This window comes from Gekko japonicus, unplaced genomic scaffold (assembly GCF_001447785.1).
Source record: "Gekko japonicus isolate JY-2015 unplaced genomic scaffold, Gekko_japonicus_V1.1 scaffold4375, whole genome shotgun sequence".
NCBI lineage: Eukaryota > Metazoa > Chordata > Lepidosauria > Squamata > Gekkonidae > Gekko > Gekko japonicus.
Genome location: NW_015172682.1, coordinates 39,063 through 61,029, shown reverse-complemented (window position 1 = coordinate 61,029; position 21,967 = coordinate 39,063). Strand labels below are relative to the sequence as shown.

General features: G+C 42.4%; 1 protein-coding gene across 1 annotated transcript in view; it reads right to left on the bottom strand.

The window, feature by feature from the left end:
- The window catches only part of EGFL6 (EGF-like-domain, multiple 6), a 66,745-nt gene that overhangs the window by 21,944 nt on the left and 22,834 nt on the right, over positions 1-21,967 (bottom strand). Inside the window, 6 exon segments of the mRNA XM_015421775.1 lie at positions 3,439-3,561; positions 6,223-6,357; positions 10,222-10,341; positions 13,985-14,104; positions 19,496-19,512; positions 19,514-19,580. Coding sequence (XP_015277261.1) covers positions 3,439-3,561; positions 6,223-6,357; positions 10,222-10,341; positions 13,985-14,104; positions 19,496-19,512; positions 19,514-19,580 — 582 coding nt within the window.

Sequence of the window (21,967 nt, the reverse complement as noted above, 5' to 3'; positions counted from 1 at the left end):
GAAACCACTTGTTCTGTTACAACAGAAAACAGTTGATTCATTTTGTTGTTAATGCTTTCAAGGATCATTGCTTCTCAAGCCAGTAATTATCAACAGGCACATGCTTTCACACATTAACAATAGCCACCAGCCAGGAATGGGATGGCACCTGGGGTGCGTGGACACAGCTGCTTTTTTGAGCAGACCAGTGGGCCCAAGCCACTTTTAGACTGCAAGTACAGCTGGTGTTTTCTGAGGATGAAGTGGTCAGAGTCTCTGTGTGTATGTTAGGGTCTGTCCAGTGTCTTGTAGTGTTGAACAGTACAACAATGTTATGGATTGGCCTTTGAGCCGATTTTTTTTCTTGATGTGCTAATGACCTGATAAACACTTGCAACCATGATTTGGCCTGCACATCCCCATGTTTCCTCTTGCTTTAACACGAAACTATGATTCTCCATCACATTCAAACTTAAACTTGCCCTCCTAACCACAATAGAAAGCCACCATTAGATCACAGTTTCTAATTCAGATTTGGAGATTAGGGGTTGTATCCCACAGAGGATTTCCACAGACAGAAGTGGGGCCATTCTGCCAGTTCCCTCCTGCCACAGTAGACCTCCAGCTCCCCTCCCCCAGTACTGTCCCTGAGGTCCCCTCTCCCGCAGGAGCAGCATTTCAGAGGGCATTTTGAGCTGCAGCAGGAGGAATGAATCAAGGAAGTCACATTCCACAGATGGGAACCATTTCCTTGTGCAGAAATCTGTGGGATCCCACCCCAAGAGTATATTATTGTTTACTGGTTTGGATGCAACAGAAAACTACAGTTTGCTACAAACCAGGAAGGCAGGAAACCATAATGGAAGGGGAGGATTAAACACAACAGCCCAAGTTTTGCTTATTTAACACCAAGACATTGTTTGGCTTTGAAACTGTACTAGCCCACAGATTACTGAAGCTATGAAATAGAGAAAATAAAGAAATTAAGATCATGGGCAGCAATAATTACATAGTCAACTGCAAATCAAACTCGTGTCAATATATATTTTATGTGTAAAGCAACAGAAAACTTTCCCATGTTTCCATTTAGGTATTTATTATAAATAAGAAGTTTCACATGTACATAGTTTTTGTAGGGAATCAAGATCTGAAGACATCTGTTGGATGTGGTCCAAATGTCTGTCTTTTTGCTTAAACTAGCCTGAGGTTTACCTAACAGCAAAATACATATTGAGGCTTAAAAGGTACATAAGAAGGCCAAAACAAACTGAAGGAAATCTGAGACTGGCTTAGCAGCACATTATTCTTTAAGGTTAATTTTACTAGGGACTCAAAACAAGTCTTTACCAAAAGCTTTGAGAAGGCCCATAAGGGAAAATCCCTCACCAATATGTTAAACCCACATTCTCAGGATATCTGTTTGGCTATGAATTGGCCCTTTAAGAATTCAGCTTCAGGGCGGAGGGAAGCCTCAATTCTCCGGCATTTAGCCATCGAAGAGGCTGCCCCTCAAAAGCCCTATGGCCTGGAGCCTATCAGAAAGGCTCCGTGTGAGTGCTACTTGAGGTAGCACCCCTCCATACCACTGGTGTGCAAGTTGCTCCCCTGAGGTCCGGAGAGAACGACTGCCATCGCTGATCCACAAACCGGAAGCTGCTTGGGCACAAGCTGATTCGACTGGGACAACTGCTGGAGATCGAGCGGAATATTGATTACTGTGAGCGAGGTCGGAGAAATGACCGACAATGAACGTGAGTTCAAAATAAGCGGAATATTTTAAAAGCGAACTACCCCCCCCCCCGTGAGAAAAGTGGAGTGCAAAGAGGACAGATAAGCGTAACGAAGAGGGCTGGGGGGAAAACAAGCAGCGATTTTGTTTTGAGAGACTTACTTGAGCGCTGACATCGAGGTGACGATTTTTCGAGTCCGTGAGATGCGGTTTGGAATTGTAAACAATCGTATAAAATGGCGGCCTCGCAAAGAAAGTTTAAAGCGAAACCGGCAGGTAGTCAGAGCCCAAAACCGGAAGAGGGCGCAGACATCATGAAAATGTTAGCGGATATGCTCAAGCCGGTGATGGAGCAACTCAATGGTATTAACCAGCAACTGACTTCGCTGAATCAAAACTTCACATCCCAGCAGCTCCAACTGGCAGAAATGGCAAAGAAGGTGGAGCATACGTATGAGAGAATTAAAAAGATGAATACCACAAACAAGAAAATGAAGAAAAGAATGGGGGAAGTTGAAGCAAAACAAATCATTCCATTTGAAATTCGCCAAAAGAGGAAAAGCTATAAGGACTTAATTTCCAATGGAATTTCCATTTGAAATTCGCCAAAGAGGAAAAGCTATAAGGACTTAATTTCCAATGGAATTTCCATTTGAAATTCGCCAAAGAGGAAAAGCTATAAGGACTTAATTTCCAATGGAATTTCCATTTGAAATTCGCCAAAGAGGAAAAGCTATAAGGACTTAATTTCCTTTCTTCCAACCAATGGAATTTTGTATCAACGACAAAAGAGAAAAGATTGGCTCCATTTTTAAAGCCAAAGAATTTTTGAGACACCAGTTGGGACTGGAGGAAGAATCCAAAGATGAAGAATCGAAATCAAGTGAATCGAAATCAATTTCTACCTCTGGAACGGATTAGGACTTTGCTGTAGAAACGGGTGCAGGCGCAACGAAAGTTACATATGATTTCAGAGACAGAAAACCGAAGTAAAGGCAGAAGGACTCTGAAAATTGCCTTTTGAAGCAAATAACAAGAAGATGCTCAGAAAGTTCTCTCACAACAACTAACATACTAACATTGAAGCCAAGACAAACAAGAACTCTACAAGTATATTGTTGTACTAACACTTTTATTAATAACACTTAGATTAACACGGACATGATCTCCTCCTCTTGGGTTTTTAGTGTAGTGTGGTTATCTTGCCTTTATCCTTAGATGTAATCCCCCTCCCTTATATTTTCTTTGTAGTTTTGTAGTCTTATAAAAAATAATAAAAAACTATCCTTCCAGGGACTTAAAAAATAAATAAAAGAATTCAGCTTGAAACTAAGCAGGAATTGGAAGAAACTTCCATAATGATGGGTCAAACCATGCTCCCTATTTCATTGAAGAATTTGCAGCTATGTAACTATATAAATCTTTTGGCTATCCCATTTTCAAGAAAATCAAAGATTTTTTCACCACTCCTCTGTGAGTCTATTTCTGGATTTTTACTATTGTAGATTGACTCTGAATGAAACTGATCCCAAAAATGAACAGCAGAATTAATGATCCCATTTCCTGATTGTAGTCTTTGGTTCACAGACTAGGAGAGAGAGGATACAATGCCAAACACAAAGAAATCAGAAGAGTGTCTCCACAGACTCTGGAAGTGGCTGGACTCCCCCATCCTTTGAGCAGGGTGGGCCAAACTAATGATACTCTCTTTGCAATGCACTGCTACTTACCAGAGCATTCAAATCCATTTCCTCTGTAGCCCAGTTTACATTTGCATTTGAAGGAGCCCTGAGTATTGAGACACTCTGCATGGAGGTCACACTTCTGTGTATTTGCTGCACATTCATTTATATCTACAGTGGTTTGTTATGAAAAAAATGAAACAAAACAGGAGAGAAGTCATTGAAGTCACAGATTCATAAACATCATCTTCATCTTCTTAAAGCGAGAGCCATATGAGCAGTACTTGATAGACATATTGATAAATAGATAGATAGAAAGAAAGAATGTCGTCTTCATGCTGGGGACAAACTGCACCGGCTTATTTCAGCCAGTCATGCATTTGTTAAAGGCTCAGGACCCTTGTCAGAAAGCCAGGGAACACCCCTACTCCCAATAAGTCAAGCAGATCTTGACCTGCCAGATAGTCAGTTATTCATCTGACTTTCAGTTTCATATTACTGACCTACATTTTATGTTCTAAGCTGTATAACAATGGTACTTTTAATAGTGTGGTGTGATGTTTGAGCTATAATGAGTATCATACAATTCCACTGGAATGGTCACCTCACCCTGACTCCCCTTAGGTCTGGAAGGAGGTCTGAGGAAGAGCAGAAACTCAGCCTCAGGAAATTTCAGGCGTCTCCTCCATCGACTGTGAAGGCAGGAAGGGGGCCTCTCTTCATACAACCCATTAAGACCCCAGTTACTATTTATCTCTCTAGGAGGGTTTAGAATCTGCCTTTCAATATAAAATGTACCAGAGCAAAAAAGAAGTAAAAACCAAATACAATATAATGCAACAGTAAATTTTTGTTGTTGTTCAGTCGCACAGTCGAGTCCGACTCTTTGCGACCCCATGGACCAGATCACGCCAGGCCTTCCTGTCTTCCGCCGTGCTCTGGAGTTTGCTCAATTTCATGTTCGTTGCATCTATGACACTGTCTAACCATCTCATCCTTTGCCGTCCCCGTCTTCTTTGACCTTCAATCTTTCCAAGCATCAGGGTCTTCTCCAGTGAGTGCTCCCTTCTCATTTGGTGGCCAAAGTATTTGAGCTTCAGTTTCATTATCTGGCCTTCCAGGGAACAGTCAGGGTTGATTTCTTTTAGGATTGACTGATTTGATCTTCTTGCAGTCCAAGGGACTCTCAAGAGTCTTCTCCAGCACCATAGTTCAAAAGAATCTATTCTTCGGCACTCGGCCTTCCTTATAGTCCAACTCTCGCAGCCATACATGACTACTGGGAATACCATTGCTTTGACCATGTGGACTTTTGTTGGCAGGGTGATGTCTCTACTTTTTATCATGTTGTTTAGGTTCGCCATCGCTTTCCTCCCAAGGAGCAAGCATCTTTTAATTTCATGGCTGCTGTCACAGTCTGCGGTGATCTGGGATCCCAGGAACATGAAGTCTGTCACTGCTTCCATGACTTCCCCTTCTTTTTGCCAAGGAGTGATGGGGCCAGATGCCATGATCTTAGTTTTTTGGATGTTGAGTTTCAAGCCAACTTTTGCGCTCTCCTCTTTTACCCTGAGCAAGAGGCTCTTTAGGTCCTCTTCACTTTCTGCCATTAGAGTGGTATCATCTTTATATCTGAGGTTGTTGATGTTTCCCCCAGCAATCTTAATTCCCGCTTGTGATTCATCCAGGCCGGCATTTTGCATGATGTATTCTGCATATAAATTAAATAAGCAAGGTGACAATATACATCCTTGTCATACTCCTTTTCCTATGCTAAACCAATCAGTTGCTCCATATCCAGTTCTAACTGTCGCTTCTTGACCCTTATACAGGTTTCTCAAGAGACATGTGAGGTGGTCTGGTACTCCCATCTCTTTAAGGACCTGCCATAGTTTGTTGTGATCCACACAGTCAAAGGCTTTAGCATAGTCAATGAAGCAGATGTTTTTCTGGTACTCTCTTGCTTTTTCCATAATCCAACGAATGTTGGCAATTTGATCTCTAGTTCCTCTACCTCTTCAAAACCCAGCGTGTACTTCCGGCAGTTCTCTATCCACGTACTGTTGAAGCCTAGCTTGTAGGATCTTGAGCATGACCTTGCTAGCGTGTGATATGAGTGCAACTGTGCGATAGTTTGAACATTCCTTGGCATTGCCCTTTGGGATTGGAATGTATACTGACCTTTTCCAAGTAAATAAAAACTATCAAAAATAACAGGAAGCCCAACAGCAGCTAATAAGAAGATTAAATACATCACTGCTCTCTACTCAGTGTGAAAAACATTATTTGTTTAATTGACTCATGTATACTCTGCCTTTCACCCCAATGGGGACCCATCATTCTTTCTTCCACTTTATCCTCACAACAACCCTGTGAGGTAGGTTAGGCTGAGACAGCATGACTGGCCCAACGCCACCAAGGGAGCTTCCATGGCATGAGTGGGAATTCAAACCTGGTCTCCCAGATACAAATCCAACCACTACACCACACTGGCTGTCTCAGTGTTTCCTACCTCAGGACAGCTGAGGTCTAGATGCCCTGGACTCCCCCCAAATTACAGCCCCCTCATTGGCCTGTCCAACCTGCAAGAAGAATGACAAGTACGGGAAGGTGGAGCTTAGCTCTGATGTTCATTATTATATGTGATAGCAAAACAATATTTAAATATTCTACTTGTTAATCTCAGACAACAGATACTCTGCAGATTCCCAAATAAAGTCTTTTAAACAAGCTGCAAGCACAATGTCCAGAATAGTTCAAAACTGTATAAAAAGATGCACTGAGGTTTGTTGGGGGAGGGGGGAATAAGCAGAACTAGAACCCAGTTCTTACCTACACAGTCATATTGGCCATTCACATACTTCATTTCATACCCAATCTGGCACTTGCAATAGTAGCTTCCAAATGTGTTGACACACCTACGGTTGAAAGAGCACATAGCTTTGCCAGTAGAGCACTCATCAATATCTAGGGCATGAAAATGAAATCTGGTAAGGTCAAAGAAAAAAGTATCAGGAGATCTCCAATTAGAGTATCACAGACACCACTGTGAATAAAATGGGATAAGATTTGCTGGAATCACATACACTCTCGTAGCAGAGGTGTGCAAAATTCATGAATTGAATGCTGCCTTGGATTCTGCTTATCTTAGTGATGGACCAAGGAAGAAAAGGAAAAAACCACGATGGTGCAGTGTAAAAAGAAATGCCATTTCGCTCAAATAATTTTATTTTGCTCAAACCATCTCTTCGAGTGTTACTAAGGGCCTTACTATGGTAGGAGCACTCTAAGAGATGGCTGCCTTGCAGATCCCCTGACAAAGCTGCTTATGAAGTTCATAAGGATCTTTGAGTGAAATAAAATTTCTTTTCCCACTGCACCATTAGGTGTTTTTTTTTCTTCCCTTCCTTGATTCTGCATTGGTGCAGCCCTCTTTTCTGTGTATCTGAGTGCTGGGCCATGGATTTCAGTGGAAGTTCAAACTGGGCCACTGGATTCCAGCTGTCTCACTTTGCTCTATATTCAACATTTGTAACTCAACATAATATCCAGATGCATTTAGCAGAACTACAGTGTAATGCAGCAAATGTAAATTATGCAACTTATGGTGTGGTGCAGTTTATGAATGCACAGAAGTATCTAAGGAATATGGTGGTGTAGACAGATGCAACCTGAATCCAAATCAAAACAGGGATATTCCAGTAAATCCTTCCCTCCCCTCTGCATCCCATCTAGTTCAGGATACATTTCCATCTGAATAGAACTCTCAATTTTGTCTTAGATGGAATTCAGTAATAACCCAACATTTTATCCCTTATACCTATCCAGATGGATTCACACTGAACAGGGTAAAGTGAATGAAGCAATGTAAACCTAAGCCAGCAACAGGGGCTGGATCCAACCAGCTCGTCTGCTGGTAAAAGGGGAGGTCCTTCCGTATATCAAAAACGGTTATGCATGGGACCTGCATAGACAAAAGATATGTGGGTTGGGAGCTGTAGTGACAAAGGGAATTGAGTGAGACTGAGTGAAAAAGATGGCTGGATCCAGTCCCATGAATACATAAAGAGATATAATGTGGCTAATAAATACATCATTTAGACAAACGATTGTTGTCTCCAGCTTTCAGCCTTCGGGGAGGGCGGGATATAAATCCAAAAATAAATAAATAAAATAAATAAATAAAATTACAAGTAAATGTTAATCAACCAATAGAGGATGATAGGGACAAGCATAACCCTGCTGATGTATGCAAAAAAATGACATTTCCATTCAGAGATCCAACAGATTTGGGAGGAAAGGAATACGGTTTCCTTCCACGGTATGTTTATTGTTTAGCAACCAAGCCAAGAATTCACATGGGATCATTCTATGCTTTATAACATAGAGAAAATAGCATCAGGTCATGATATCCATGTACAACTTGCTGTTGCAGCTGCATGTCCAAAGGCTGCAAGACATCTGCAGAACGGGGCTTCCAGGCTGATATGTTTAATGACTGTGCTGCTTGAATGGTTATGAATGCCTGCAATCACAATCAGAGTTCATTTCCTGTGCCTGTCAAGTATCTCTGAGGCTCTAAATTCCCCAAAGACTCCTGGGATGAGGAAATATTCTGCCTGCCACATATGATTCCTTGCTTGGTCTAAGGCGTAATACACCCACCGGCTTGGAAAGGCAGCATCAGAGCATGCAAAAATTATGAGAAAAAGCTTAATTTATCACCTTTCTAGACACTGAACTCATACTGAGCTGATATTCAGCACTGCAATATCCAGTTCTCATGAAAGAGAAGAGGACAGTCTTTCAATGTGGGAATGACTATTTTTGGTTCCTGCTGTTTTTTAAAAGAAAGCCCCACCAGGAGAAATGTGCATGCCAGCACCGCAGAGAAGAAACACACACACTTCAAAGTGCTGAAAAACTCAGCAACTTCTTCTGCTCTACTAGGCACAGACTGTCCTGTGGTATGTTAATTGTCAGCCCTATCAGAGGAGGAGTCAAGACACAATGAGACTGTCTCTTGCTATTTTACGCTTGTGTGACACATTTGTGAGACGGTGGGAGACCAACTAAGTTCGTCCCACCAGTACAAAGCTTCCTGCGCTGATCTGCAAATGAGGCACGTTGTTTTAAAGGTGTTCTAAAGAAAATTGATGGAATGAAGCGTCTCAAGTGTAATGAGCCATGGGTTGGGAAGTCTTCGTTTCCCATCTCATCCACAAACTGTAGACGGTCTTAAAGCAATTCACTGTCTTTTTGCTTCAGGCCCAGTGTTGCAATATGGGAAGAATGTCAACCTGCTTGGGACTCATGAGATAATTACTCAAAACTGCTTTATGAATGGCATCCTTGATCCATCTGTTTAGGATATCGCTTGTGGTGGTTAGGGATTCAGAACTCTGGAAGGGTAGATACTGTAAAGCAGAGCTCTTTAGGACTGCTAGCTCCTTAAACCTCCCACAGTGCTGCTGAAGCTTTACAAATTGCACAGTACAAGAGATGAACCATGGACACCTATGGGGGAGGGGAAATCTAACTTCCTGCTTCCTCCTCTTTTGATAGGTCTAATTGCTTAGTACCCCCCCTTGCCCCATACCCCTCTGATGCCTACCAAGTCACTTTGCTTCCTCTTCAATTTGTCTGATCACCTGTTTTCCTCCTCCTTGTCCACCACACCTGGTCACCAGTCCCCCCTCCCTTTGGCCATTCCCTACTGCCCCATTTTCATATGGTTTTGTTTGCACAATATCTATATGTGTGCAAACATCACAAGTTATGGAGGGCAGCAATTTTAACCACCTATTTTTGGTAACATTTTACATATTATCTCTGGCTTGCAGCAGCATATACACAGGCCATAAGTGTCCCATCTTGCAGATTTTGTGATTCAAATGGGAGGGCTACTGATCACTACTAGACATATATCTACCAGCTGATGGAGCAGATCAGCTGGGAGTCCTTATCTGTTTGGCCCCCTAAACAGAACAGCTACACCGTGCAGTTGTAAAAGGGAGCATTTCCCTCCCATCAAAGCTGCTTTTGATCTCTGCATTGCCAAAGGGAGAGAAAGAGCTTGTTTCATTTCCCTTCCATCCAAACTAGGTAGGGACAGAAGCAATACTTTTAAGGCCTGCACTGCAAAATGGGGAGGAGAAAAAGCCAGTTCCTCTCCAATTCTCTATCAGCTTTGGGTGGGGAGAAGTGAAAGGAAATCGGCTTGGCTTCTCATCACCACCATGGCTTTGTAGTAAATTTGCTACATCTCAGCAAGTCTGGGAGGCACCAAAATTTCCACGATGAGAGATCAGAAGAGCCCAGCTGCCAACTGATCAGCTGGGAGCTTTCTTCTGATTTTCACATACACACCATTCCCCTCTTTAAAACTTTGCTGTGTACAGAGTAAAACATCCACAGCAGGAGATCAGAAGCTAACTCTGTTCTTGATGGCTCCAAATAGTCTTTCCTACATGCATATTTGTACAGGTTGCAAATCTCTGAACAGTCATCAATTAATTGGCTGCCTGATCACCACAGGTGAATGGGAAGTGAATTGAATTCTGTTGACCATCCCTAGATAGAAGTGGAGGTAAGGAAAGCAAATTTTAAAAATTGCAGATAGGAGGGGCTTTTTGAGCTTCAAGCTTCTAGTTAATTATTATTATGTAACTACACAATCCATACACCATTCAACCTACCATAGTAATTCCCAAACCTTCTGTCTAGAATTATAGTCACTCCTTAATCCACTGCATCAAGCATTTGTCAGTTCAGGTTCTTATGAGAGGTTTATGTTCATGATAATAAGGGCATAGAAACATCCAGAGGTACCTATGCATGTTTTTCCATTTGGTGCCAGCTGCAGTCCACTTGATGGACACAAGCATCGCACATCATCTTTCACCTCTTCACAGCCATACTGGCAATTCACCATGGCACATGTCCTGGAATCTTAAAAACATAATATTTGTCAAAAGCCAGGGTGGCAATAGGGAATACTGTATCAGAGGACAACATTATTAGAAGAAATTTTCTTAATATCTGTTCAGAATATGAACTTTTATGGGTAGCATGCAAAAGGGAACATCAGTGCATAGAAGACTATATGCAGCTGGAATTTTTCTTGCTGTTTTGGTTGCTTTTATTCCCACTGCTGAAGAAACAAGCCTGTACAATTTTAAAAAGTGGCTTGTTTCTTTAGTAATAGGAATTGCTGTGGCAAAAATAGCAAATAAAGTGGCTGCTTCATCCACATGTCCCACGTGTCTCCCTTTTTTTGAACTGTGGCCACTAACAATGCCATCCTAAACAGAGTTACACCCTTCTAAGTCCATTTACTTCAGCAGACTTAGAAGGGTGTGACTCTCTTTAGGACTGTGCTGCAAATGTTTTTTTCATAGGCCTGTTATGCATGGTTGTTTTCCCTTGCTTTCACCGTGCATGCCCATCAGGTTTTCTCTGTCAATATGCATTGATTTTCTTCCCTTCAGCACTCAGTTTGCTTTCTGGTTGCTGTTTCCTCAGATTTCCTGAGAGTGCTTTTGTGTCGATTTTTGTGCCGGCTGGGTCTGACTTGGGGCCAGGGTGTGGGTGAGGGAGGGCTGAGGCAGACAGTGTCTCTTGTCCAAGACCATAGTTGTGGCCAGACGTGGGTTTCAGTCCTATCTTGATTGGGCTGTGTGCCATTCCTCCCAGGGGCAGAGATGTTCTGCCAGGCTTTTGGTTGAGGGCAGCAACAGTTACCCATTGGCTGGTACCCTCCTTCCTTCCCTTTATGTTCTGAGTTTCCTTCCCCCCACCCAGAAAAGGGGCTGGTAGTCTGGAATGGGATAAATAATATTATAGGAAAGTTGCCATCTTGAATCTTTTATCTACACTGAAATTTTTATTAAGTTACATATGATTTCCAGGTGCCTTCTGGAGGTTGGCTTATGTTAATTTGGGGCTATGCAGTGGCAGCTAAGGTAGACAAGCACCTTCTCCTGTGCCATGTTATCTGGGTTCCAAGGGTCTGGAAAGTGGTTCCATAGCCAATTACACGGTTGCCAACTCTGGGTTGGAACATACCTGTAGATTTGAGGGGTAGAGACCGGGGAGGGCAGGGTTTGGGGTGGGGAGAGACCTCAGCAGAGTATAATGCCATAAAGTCCATTGCTCAAAGCAGCCATTGTCTCCAAGAGAACTGATCTTGGTCATCTGGAGATCAGTTTTAATAGCTGGAGATCTCCAGGTGCCTCCTGGAGGTTGGCTTATGTTAATTTGGGGCTATGCAGTGGCAGCTAAGGTAGAAAAGCACCTCCTCCTATGCCATGTTTTCTGGGTTCCAAGGGTCTGGAAAGTGGTTCCATAGCCAATTACACGGTTGCCAACTGTGGGTTGGGAAATACCTGTAGATTTGAAGGGTAGAGCCTGGAGAGGGCAGGGTTTAGGGTGTGGAGGGACTTCAGCAGAGTATAATGCCATAGAGTCGACTGCCCAAAGTAGCCATTGTCTCCAGGATAACTGATCTTGGTCATCTGGAGATCAGTTGTAATAGCTGGGACATTTTCTGTAGGGGAAATGATTTGCTGTTGCTGGGGGACATGGTGATTTCTGTGAGATCTCCAGGCCCCACAGGGAGACTGGCAACTCCAGTGACCATTTAAGGGAAGATTGGGATATGTAATTTACCTCAGGACACATTCAGTGACTCCCAACAGCAGCAGCAAACTGTTTAGAATGTTTGAGGCAAAGGCCAGTCAGGCTGCATATGCAAATGACCTCTGTGTTCTGACTGGCTATGGGAGGAGAGGAACAGCAAACTGTTTAGAATGTTGGAGGTGGGACTCAGTCAATGCAGCCAGTGGATGGGGACAGCTTCTGAGTGACACATCAGGGAGCCTATTGATTTGAGAGCATGTGGAATGTTCAGCAATGTGCCACCACCAACAGAGAATTATTATATAGAGAGATGGGGCTTCTCAGCTGCTTGTCAGTTTCAGAAAAAGTCTGGTCCATTTCAACATCGCCCCCCCCCCCTTTTGCCTGGGTTCCTTTCTGTTCTCTTTCATTCAATGAACTAACATTAAAATGCATGCATAAAACCTGAACCACGAAAATTTAAATGGAAGAGAAGAAGAAGAGATTGGATTTATACCCCGCCCTTCACTACCCAAGGAAGACTCAGAGCGGCTTACCAACTCCTTTCCCTCCCCACCCCACAACAGACACCCTGTGAGGTGGGTGGGGCTGAGAGAGCTCTGACAGACACTGCTCTTTTTCAAGAACAGCTGTGCCAGAACTATGCCTTGCCCAAGGTCATCCAGCAGGTGCAAGTGGAGGAGAGGGGAATCAAACCCGGATCTCCCAGATTAAAGTCTGTGCACTTAACCACTACACCAAACTGGTGCTTGCTGGACGCTGCAATAGGGCAACTGTGTAATTTTTAAAAAAACTTTGGATGCCACCCCCAACACATCACAAGTGACATTCCATCCCAATTTAGAAAAGTGTTTTTTTTTAAATTGTACCTGCAGAATAAATACACCAAAGAAAAAAGAATGGTGCATAAAATGGGCACAGAATCCAAAGTCAAGATTAAAGGCTTACTGCTTTGAAAATCTGCAGTAAAACGAGTGTGCATAACGGGCCTTAGATGCTTCTATGCCTGCAAGCTTTTTTAAATTTATCTCCAAAACTCTGAACACACCTGACAACAACTCATCAGAAAGAAGTGCTTCTGGCTATTTATCTTTTGCTTTCCAAACTATGCAGTTCTATTATCAGGTGACAGAAAGATTTACACTTACAAAAGTGCAGTAAAACCACTTTTTGAAAGCTTTTTTTTTTTAACTGCTATGCCAAGTTATTAAAATGAACAATTTTTCCCCAGTGTATATATTTGGACATGTTCAACTCTTTTTTGCTTGGCTAAAAAAATTTCCATCTAAAATTAACACCATTCCACCAGGGGACAACAATTCTCTAAGGACTTATAAATGTCAAATGAATATCTCCGCAAAGGAAACTTTTAGAAACTGTTAATGACTTCAAAACATTAGATTTTTTCCTGACCCCTAAAGCTATCAGGTTGTATTTTTAAGGGATGGCTAAAATTTTAGGTTTGAGTTCTGATTTATCCATGAGCTGTAATAAATGGTCAGAACTAAAAGAGAATCCAAACACTGTTTCCCAATGAATGCAAAAAAGGGCATTCATTGGTCAAGGTCTAAAATTAAAGGATCTCATGTAACATGGCAAAAATATTTCAGGGAAGGGCCATGGGTCAGTGATAGAGCTCATTCTTTCTATGCAGAAATTCCAAGTTCATCCCTGACATCTCCAGTTAAATGCGCTCAGGTCTTGAGAAAAATAATTCACTATCTGAGAGCCTGAAGAATGTCTTCATATATTTATAGATCTATCTAAAAATATCAACAGTGGTAATATTCTTTAATGTTGACATATTTTAGAGGGCTGAGAAATTAAATATGATATAAATAAATCAGCTACTCTTCCCTGGTGTAAAGCAGGTTATCTTGAGATTAGCCGGAACAGTGCCTTAATCTCGTCTTGTGTCCCATTTACTGGCTCTTAGATACTACTTGTCACTTACTTGCACAGGTACCATCAGGCATGAGCATATACCCATTGAGACAATAGCACTTGTAGCTGCCATGAGTGTTCATACATCTGTGTTCACAGAGGTGTGGTTTCAATCCACATTCATTTATATCTGCCAAAATAATCAGGATAAAATCAGCACCAGAATCTTTAAAGGGGAAAAAAATCACTGGGTTTTACTTCATGCCTTGGGAATTCAGCAGACCATATGGTGGTGTGTATGCACTAGGAACACAAAAGTTCTTGGAACACCTGACAGAATCCAGGGAAGTGTCTTCTCTCAGTAGACAGATTGCAACAACTGTTTTCTTTCCTCTATTCCCTATGCAATGTCAGTTATAGGCTGACTTTCCGGATTTGTCATAACAGTTCAGAGGTTCTCAGACTTGGCCATGATAAGTAACCATAGCTCATATTTTAAGCTGTATGATTCCTTGTGAACATACATAAGACTATGAGTCATCATGCTTGTCTGCAACTTAGAATAAGTGACCCATAGAAAAAAAGAACAGATAGATCTGTATGGGTCCACAACATAGGGAAGTCCCACAGCTGTCTATGGGATGGATCCTACAGGCATTCTGTTGGTGGAGATGGATATTTTCTTGCCTTACCCTTCCTTCAGCAGCCTTCTGTGATCTCAGAAAATGCAGTGATGGGACTCTATGGACGATGAAGAAGAAGAAGAGTTGGTTTACATACCACACTTTTCTCTATCTTAAGGAGTTTCAATGTGGTTTACAATCTGCCTTCCCTTCCACTCCCCACAATAGGCACCTTGTGAGGTAGGTGGGGATGACAGAACTGTGACTGGCCCAAGGTCACCCAGCAGACTTCATGTGGTGAAGTGGGGAATGAAACCTGGTTCTCCAGATTACACTCTGCTGGCTCTCAAAGCAAACAAAAATCATTGTGGAGGGGGGGGGGGCTGCAGTGAGAAGAATGCAGCAGGATTACCCATCTCCTTTCACCAGTGGAATGTTCATATGATCCAACCCAGAGCTTCAGAGATTGCTAAAGCTGATGAAGACGCATTACAAATTGACCACGACAAGCTTGTCCTATGCAGGAAAATGGCATCTTCTCCTTCAGGGGGCCATCTGGTAATCTGGGAATCACTGTTTGAGTTGTAAATACCTGGGTCATATGGTAGATATTTATTTAATGCAAGTTTTATGCCACCTTTTGTCTAATACACATTCAAAGTGGCTTACATTAATGCTAAACAGAATCACAACCATTAAATGCTAATTAAAACAAAACTATAGATAACATCTCTCACATTTTTATCCTGTCCTTCTTCCAAGGAGCTCAAGGTGACATGGTTTTCCTCCATTGGATACTCACAACAATCCTGTGAGTTAAGTTAGGCATAGAAGAGCAACTGGCCCAAAGTCACCCAATGGGATTCAAGACAGAGTGGAAATCTGCAATCAAGCATCCCTGTCCTCAGTCCATATTGCTGGCTACTATATACAATGTCTCACTAAAACTTTAAATTTTGCCAACTGTTGCTGACTGGACTGCCAACAGTAGTATCTACTAGATCCCCAAATTAGGGGCTTTCTACATAGTTTCCAACTGAATTTTACCCTTTGTTTGATAATTTCACAGGTCCCTTTTTCCATATTCATAAGTGTCAGTACAGCCTCGTCAGGAGGAGAAAGAACACACATTATATTTATACTGTTTATCTCTGTTTTGAAGGGAGGCAGGAAATGTGGTTATTTTTTTGCATTCCAGAACAGCAGAGGAGGAACACACAACCTCTGAAGAATAGCATGTTTTAGAAAAGCAAGAATTCATAAAATGGCAGACCCAGCAACTGAAGGTTAGCCTCACTGCCGTTCAGAAGATAGAGAAGACACCTCTGTCTTTTGAGTTCTATGGTGGGAGATGGAAGCACATAGGCTGTGGTTACACGGCAAGACAATTGCGCTTTGTTCCCGATGCAATTAAAACCGGAATATTTTTTTTCCGAGTTGGGATGTTCACACTCCCCTCCCTGAACCGCAAGCTCGCCTTCCCCACCTGCCCACCCACCCCCAGCAACTTTCCAGCCACCGGCCCGATGAAAATAAAATAAAAAGGCACCTTTGAAAGAGTTCCCCTTTCTACCCAATGCTGCTGGCTAGCTGGGTGCACTCCCTGGCACTGGAGGCTCCCTCCCTCCTAACGCCACAGCTTCAGGGACTTTTGGGGTGGATGCCAAAGCCCACTCGCTTGACAGCCCCCCCCCCCAGCTTCCTCCCCCAGAAACTTTCAATGCCGCCTCCATGCCGGGGAATGGTGGGCAGGATTTTTCTCCAAGCAGGATGAGCGCTTGTTTACTCAAGCACTCAAAGCCGGAAGGTTTTTTTTTAAAAAAAATATCGCACAGAGTGGTCAGACGGCCCTAATTGCAATCATTGTGAAAGATGGCTGTCCAGATGGGTGAAATCGCGCATTCAAAGCGCAAGTGCCAGGAAAATACTTGATTTTCCCGGGGGCAGGAAAACCTGGGAGCATTGCGGGAGTGAGCCCGCTTCGGCATGGGAGGCGGATTCGCCTGTATGATCAGCAAACTTAAATGCGGGAGGGAACAGTGCAAAACCCGATCAAAAGGACCATGTGACCGTGGCCATAGTCTTCAGAGAGACACTCAAAACACTGAAAGAAATGAAACAAAAATAATTCAGGAAATGATGCACAAATGGTCAGGCATTTGTCATTCATGTACCAAATTCCACAAAAGCAATTACAGTAGCACTGCGTGTGTTATAGCAGGATGACTGCCTTTGCCACCCACAAAGCATTGTACTATGAATGCTCAAGAAGCGCAAAATCTTTGCAACTGAAGCATACATCTCAAGGACTGTCTGGAACGCATATGAAACAAAAGTGCGTTCAGGGTACAGAGTGGATGTCATAGAGAGACCCTTAAGACAGCTTTGCACTGTGCAGCTTGCATTGCTTACCACACAAAGGGCTCTTGGCCTTCATAATAATTGGTTATTATCCCTGCAGTTTTCCTTCTGTTGAGAGGTGCCTGAAGAGAAAAGCCAGGAATAAAAAGGTCTTTCCTCCTGCTTCTTCAGCATAAATTAGGAACTGGTTTTGTGGGACAGATGTTCAGTATGGTCTGAAATATGGCAAGGATGATGAAGAACGACGGAAGAAAATGCACGCAAAGCTCTGCTCTAAGAATGTGTTGCATGCCATTCAGCTCAGCCTTCTATTGAGCTTATAAATTCCAATGTAAAACAAAATCTGAAAAATGTCATTAGCAAACTCTGATCATGTACACACTGAATATTTTCTCTTTATTCCATGGACAGAGAAAGAATATAGCCAAGTTTACGTTTCTGACAATGTGATTTTTAGTTTCCGCCTGGTACTAGATTTTACAATTTGTGAAAGGGTTTAAAAAACAGATAGATAGTATAAAAATGACGAGATGGCAATTTGTCATGCAACCTTCAATAAAAATACATTATTCTAAAGTTCTGTGATCAGATTTTTTATTATAGTTTGCATTCTTAAAAATTTTCAGTTATATTGGGCAGTATCCTACTATTCATGTACAGAAGGAACACAGAGTTCCCCCAAAGCCTTCTCCTTTTCTGCAGCTAGTTTCTAGCCTCCAGAATGATCACTCCTGGGACTGTAGGCTCCATGTAGAGAAGCAGGATCTATGTAGAACCATGAGGGTCGGGGGGCTGTGGTGAAGAGGGACAAGGTGATGAAAATGACCCCTATGACCTCAGTAGAGCTACACTTACAGATGGCGAAGGTGAAGCCATTTCCCCTCCTTGATTTCCTCACTCCAGCCTTCCCTAGCTAGCAGGACTAGGTCTGCCTCTTTGGTAGAAGACCTCCTTCTCCAGGGCACTAGGATCCCACTGCTGCTCTGTGGAGCAGTGGGTGAAAAAGATACCTCTATCTACCATACACTCTACTATAATGCAAAGCCACAGGCATACAAGATGCTTGTACAATTAGAGTCAAGCCGCAGGCATATGTGATCATGACTCTGTGGGTGCGTTCAGACGGGGGATTTACAACGGTTAGGGTGCCGGTTCCAACCGGTGTACTTACGGGCGTTCACACGGCGAACATCTGCCTCCCGTCCCTAACCGTTGTAAATCCCTTTAAACCGTTGCACTCTGCCACTAGGTCCAAAGTGGTGGTAAACCGAATGCAACGGTTGTAATCGGTGCACCCCGGCGTCTGATCGCTCTCCTCCGTTACAGAGACACTTCCGTCGGAAGCCTGAGGCTTCCGGCTTTCCCCTGCCATTTTTTTAAAAAAGGAAGCGATATGTGCTCAGGCGAAGCTTCGCCCTGAGCGTTTGTGTAAAAAAAAAAAAAAAGCCTTACTTTAACTTCCCGGAGGAGTCCGGGACTACAGGGAGGCCAGGTTGGGCTTTAAACTTTAAAGGTAAGTGCTTACCTTTAAAGTTTAAATGTACGGGGGGGGGGGTTTGAGCATGCGCAAAAATCGCCATTCTCTGAATGGCTGCCTATGCGCATGCTCAAACTGTCCTTTAAAAAAAACACACACATGCAGACGCCCGCAGCGTGTGAGCTCCGCAGACAGGAGGTAAGTCTGATCGCGTTTCTGCCGGCATAAACTGCACCGGTTCCAACCGGTGCAGTTTATGCCGGCAGAAAGGCCGTGTCTGAATGCACCCTGTGTGTGTGTACCCATATAAACTTGACAGCCTAATGAGGATATACTGGGGAGTACATGCACCAAAAAAGGTTACATGTGGTAGCAGGTCCTTTACAAAGCTATTGTTGAACAGGGACAGAAAGTTGCCAGCAATATGTAGGCATCCTGGTGTCAAGGTACTAGCATACTAATCCCACCTTTCCAGGACCCCAAGGCCAGATTAAAGGCACCATACATATTAATTCATCCTTATCTTAGACTCATACAGAAAAAGTCCCTTTTTCCTAATATTTTTTTTCACATCTCAGCTCGCAACTGTGCCCTCCTCTCTTCATGGAAAGAAAGGGGGAGGGGTAGCTCTAGATGGCAGTCCTTCAGAGGACAGAAATAAGCAAGCCAGAGACCATTCCTTTATCTTTCCATGACCCCAGCAACCCAACTTGCAGACTTCTTAACTGAGCTGAAGCCAGTCTCGCTTACTCCCAGGGGGAAAGCACCTCTGCCTGCCATGCTCCCCGAACTTCTCAGGCATCCTGTGGGGGTGGGACTACTTCTATTCTCCCCACTATGAGAAAGGAGAAGTGAAGCACTGAGCATTGTTGGCTTCCCTGTTATTGATCTTTCCAGCCCAATAGTTGCTGCTGTCTGTATTTGGGGCTTACTTGATTGAGGAGGGGGGAGACATAATTTGATGGGCAATGGTGTGCAACTATCAAACTAGGATTCAGTCACTGGAGTGTGATAAGTCAGTTCTTAGTTAGCAGATGCAGTCAAGTAGATTTTACTGGAGAACAGAGAACACATTCAATGAAAATGTTGGTTTTAGTTTTACAAGGTAAGTCGTACTCACCTTGACTGCAGGTTTTATCCAGGAAAACATTTACATTTGTTTGGCATCACACACTCGCCATTCTTGCACCCATGTTCACACATGGCTGTGGAAGGAAAAAAAGAGAGAAACAGAAAGTTAAGTTATGGCAGCAGCAACTGATATTCCTCAATCATTTTGTTAAAATGCATTAATAAGAAAGACTTTATTTTCTTACTAGTGTACTGGAAAAAGTTGTTTATTTTGTTTTGTCTGAAAAATTTACCTAAAAAAAGGCAATTTTTTATATGTGCCATCACAAAAAAGGAGGCCATCTTAAATATGTATACAAGACACAGTTGTGTCCAGTCTTTAAAAGTTTGTACACAATCTTTTTGGGGGGGATCGTCTTACATTCTGTATCATCTTCCTTTTGAGTAAATTGTTCAGACAAAACAAAATAAACAACTTTTTTCAGATCACTACTAAGAAAATAAAGTCTTTCTTATGAATGCATCTTAACAAAATGAGTGAAATACAAACACTAGCCCATATTATGCTGCCGGCGGGTGGTGGTGGGGACTTACCAGCAGCAAGGGAAAACCTGGCAACCCTAAAAGCATCATATAGCTGTGCCCCATAATCAGACAGGCCTCTATTTTCTTCCATATTAGGCTGGGTCCTAGCAGCCCTAAATGCTTTCCTTAGAGAGGTTTATCTAGGGGCTTCTGAACTAACTTTTAGGTGATGGGTCAAAAGTTCTATTTTCTTGAGTTTATAATTTGCTTGACTTTATAATTAAGATTACTGTGCTGTTTCTATGCCGTTTAAAACTATCTGTTGTTTTACTTGACCAAATTTTATACTGTTTGATTTTACTGTGTTTTACAGTTTTTTAAATCTTGTTGGTAGCTACACTGTTTTTTTTCTGTTTCAAAAGCTGGGTTATAAAGTATTTAAATAAACATAAAATAGATGCTGTGTAAAACACTTTTCTTCTTTTCCCTTCTCAATACTATTTCAATGCAAGAAAGCAGAAATTACAATCTATAGGAGCCATATTTTCCAGACGGAAATTGCATGATCAATTTTCACAGCCAAATTGATTTTATATGCTAGTTTACTAGACTGATCCGTGAGAAATGATATGTGATGGAAAATTCAAACAACTCTCATAACTGCAGCCAACATCAGGGGGAAAAGGTCAGCCACCCACTTCTAAAGCTCCTTTCATTTGCCCCCTTTTGGCTTAGTGGAACAGGGTTTGAAGAGAAGCCTGATAACTGCTAAACTGAAGTTGCCCTCATCTGAAAACTGCTTCAGAGAGGCTAATAAATCAAGGTACCAAACTCTATTCCTCTTCACAGACAGATTAAATTCTGTGAGGGATCTCAGTGTGAAAGTGTAAGTTTGTAATCTTAAAAATTGCATGAAAGTTTTGCAAAATGTCTCCAGAACAGAGTAAAAGCAATTCAAAAGATGTGCTCTTCATGAACACATTTACCTTGCTGAAACATCTGTGTTGTAGATCCCTTTAAAAGAGCTTGTCTTATTTTATGTAATGCAAATAAATAAAACCTCAGTCCAGAAACAGTCATGTTTGTTCTAAAAAATGATCCATCATCCCAGTTCTCCTTCTATATTCTCCCTCCTATGTCTACTTCTTTCCTTTCTGCTTCCTATGGAATTTAATAAATATTCCTCTGAAAACATTTATTTCAACATAACACTGCAGATTTTATTTCCTTCCTAATCATTACCAGAGCTACTTCAGGTTAATGTAAATACACATTCTTTGTGGATGGGTTTAAACCTCATGCAATTCCCCTAAAAATTATGGTAAGGATGCAGGAAGAATAAAGGAATTAAAGTTCAGACAGTTGGATCTGAATATTTTTCCAAATTAGAACCTAATATACCACCCAAGCATCACAAAGGCTGGTTGCCATAAGCCATACAACAATACCTTACAATAACTATCGTCTGTTTATCATTATTTGATTTTATTTCTACAGAGTACATGACCACCAGAGAAGTTTATAAGCATCAATATGGTTTCAAACATACTTCTGAATTTCATGCCAATGCAATTTTTAATTTGATGCTTCTGTAGTGTTCTAACCAAGTATTAGGAAGGAACATGGGCTTCCGGTCTGGCTAAGATGGAGGACTGAAGCGTTTCGCGATCGTGCGAAGCGAGCGATGGCCACTTTTGACAGTTTGGGCAATACACAGCCCAACGCATCACTCCCCAGCGAGGGGGGGGGGACAAGCAGGCAGCAGCGCCCTAGAGGGAGTGTGAGGTTGGCGTAATCCAGCTTCGGAAGAAGCTGAATTGGGCTTTGACCTCCTCCCACGAAGAAGGCAAGTGCCAAGCAACTCTATAGTGGCCGATCGAGCCGGATTACCGGCATAAATTCTTCGTCAGCCGACCTCTTTGAAGAAGGACAACAACTGTGAGTTAAAAGAAACAATGCGAAACCCGTTTTGAACGTGCTAGATAACAAAAACGTG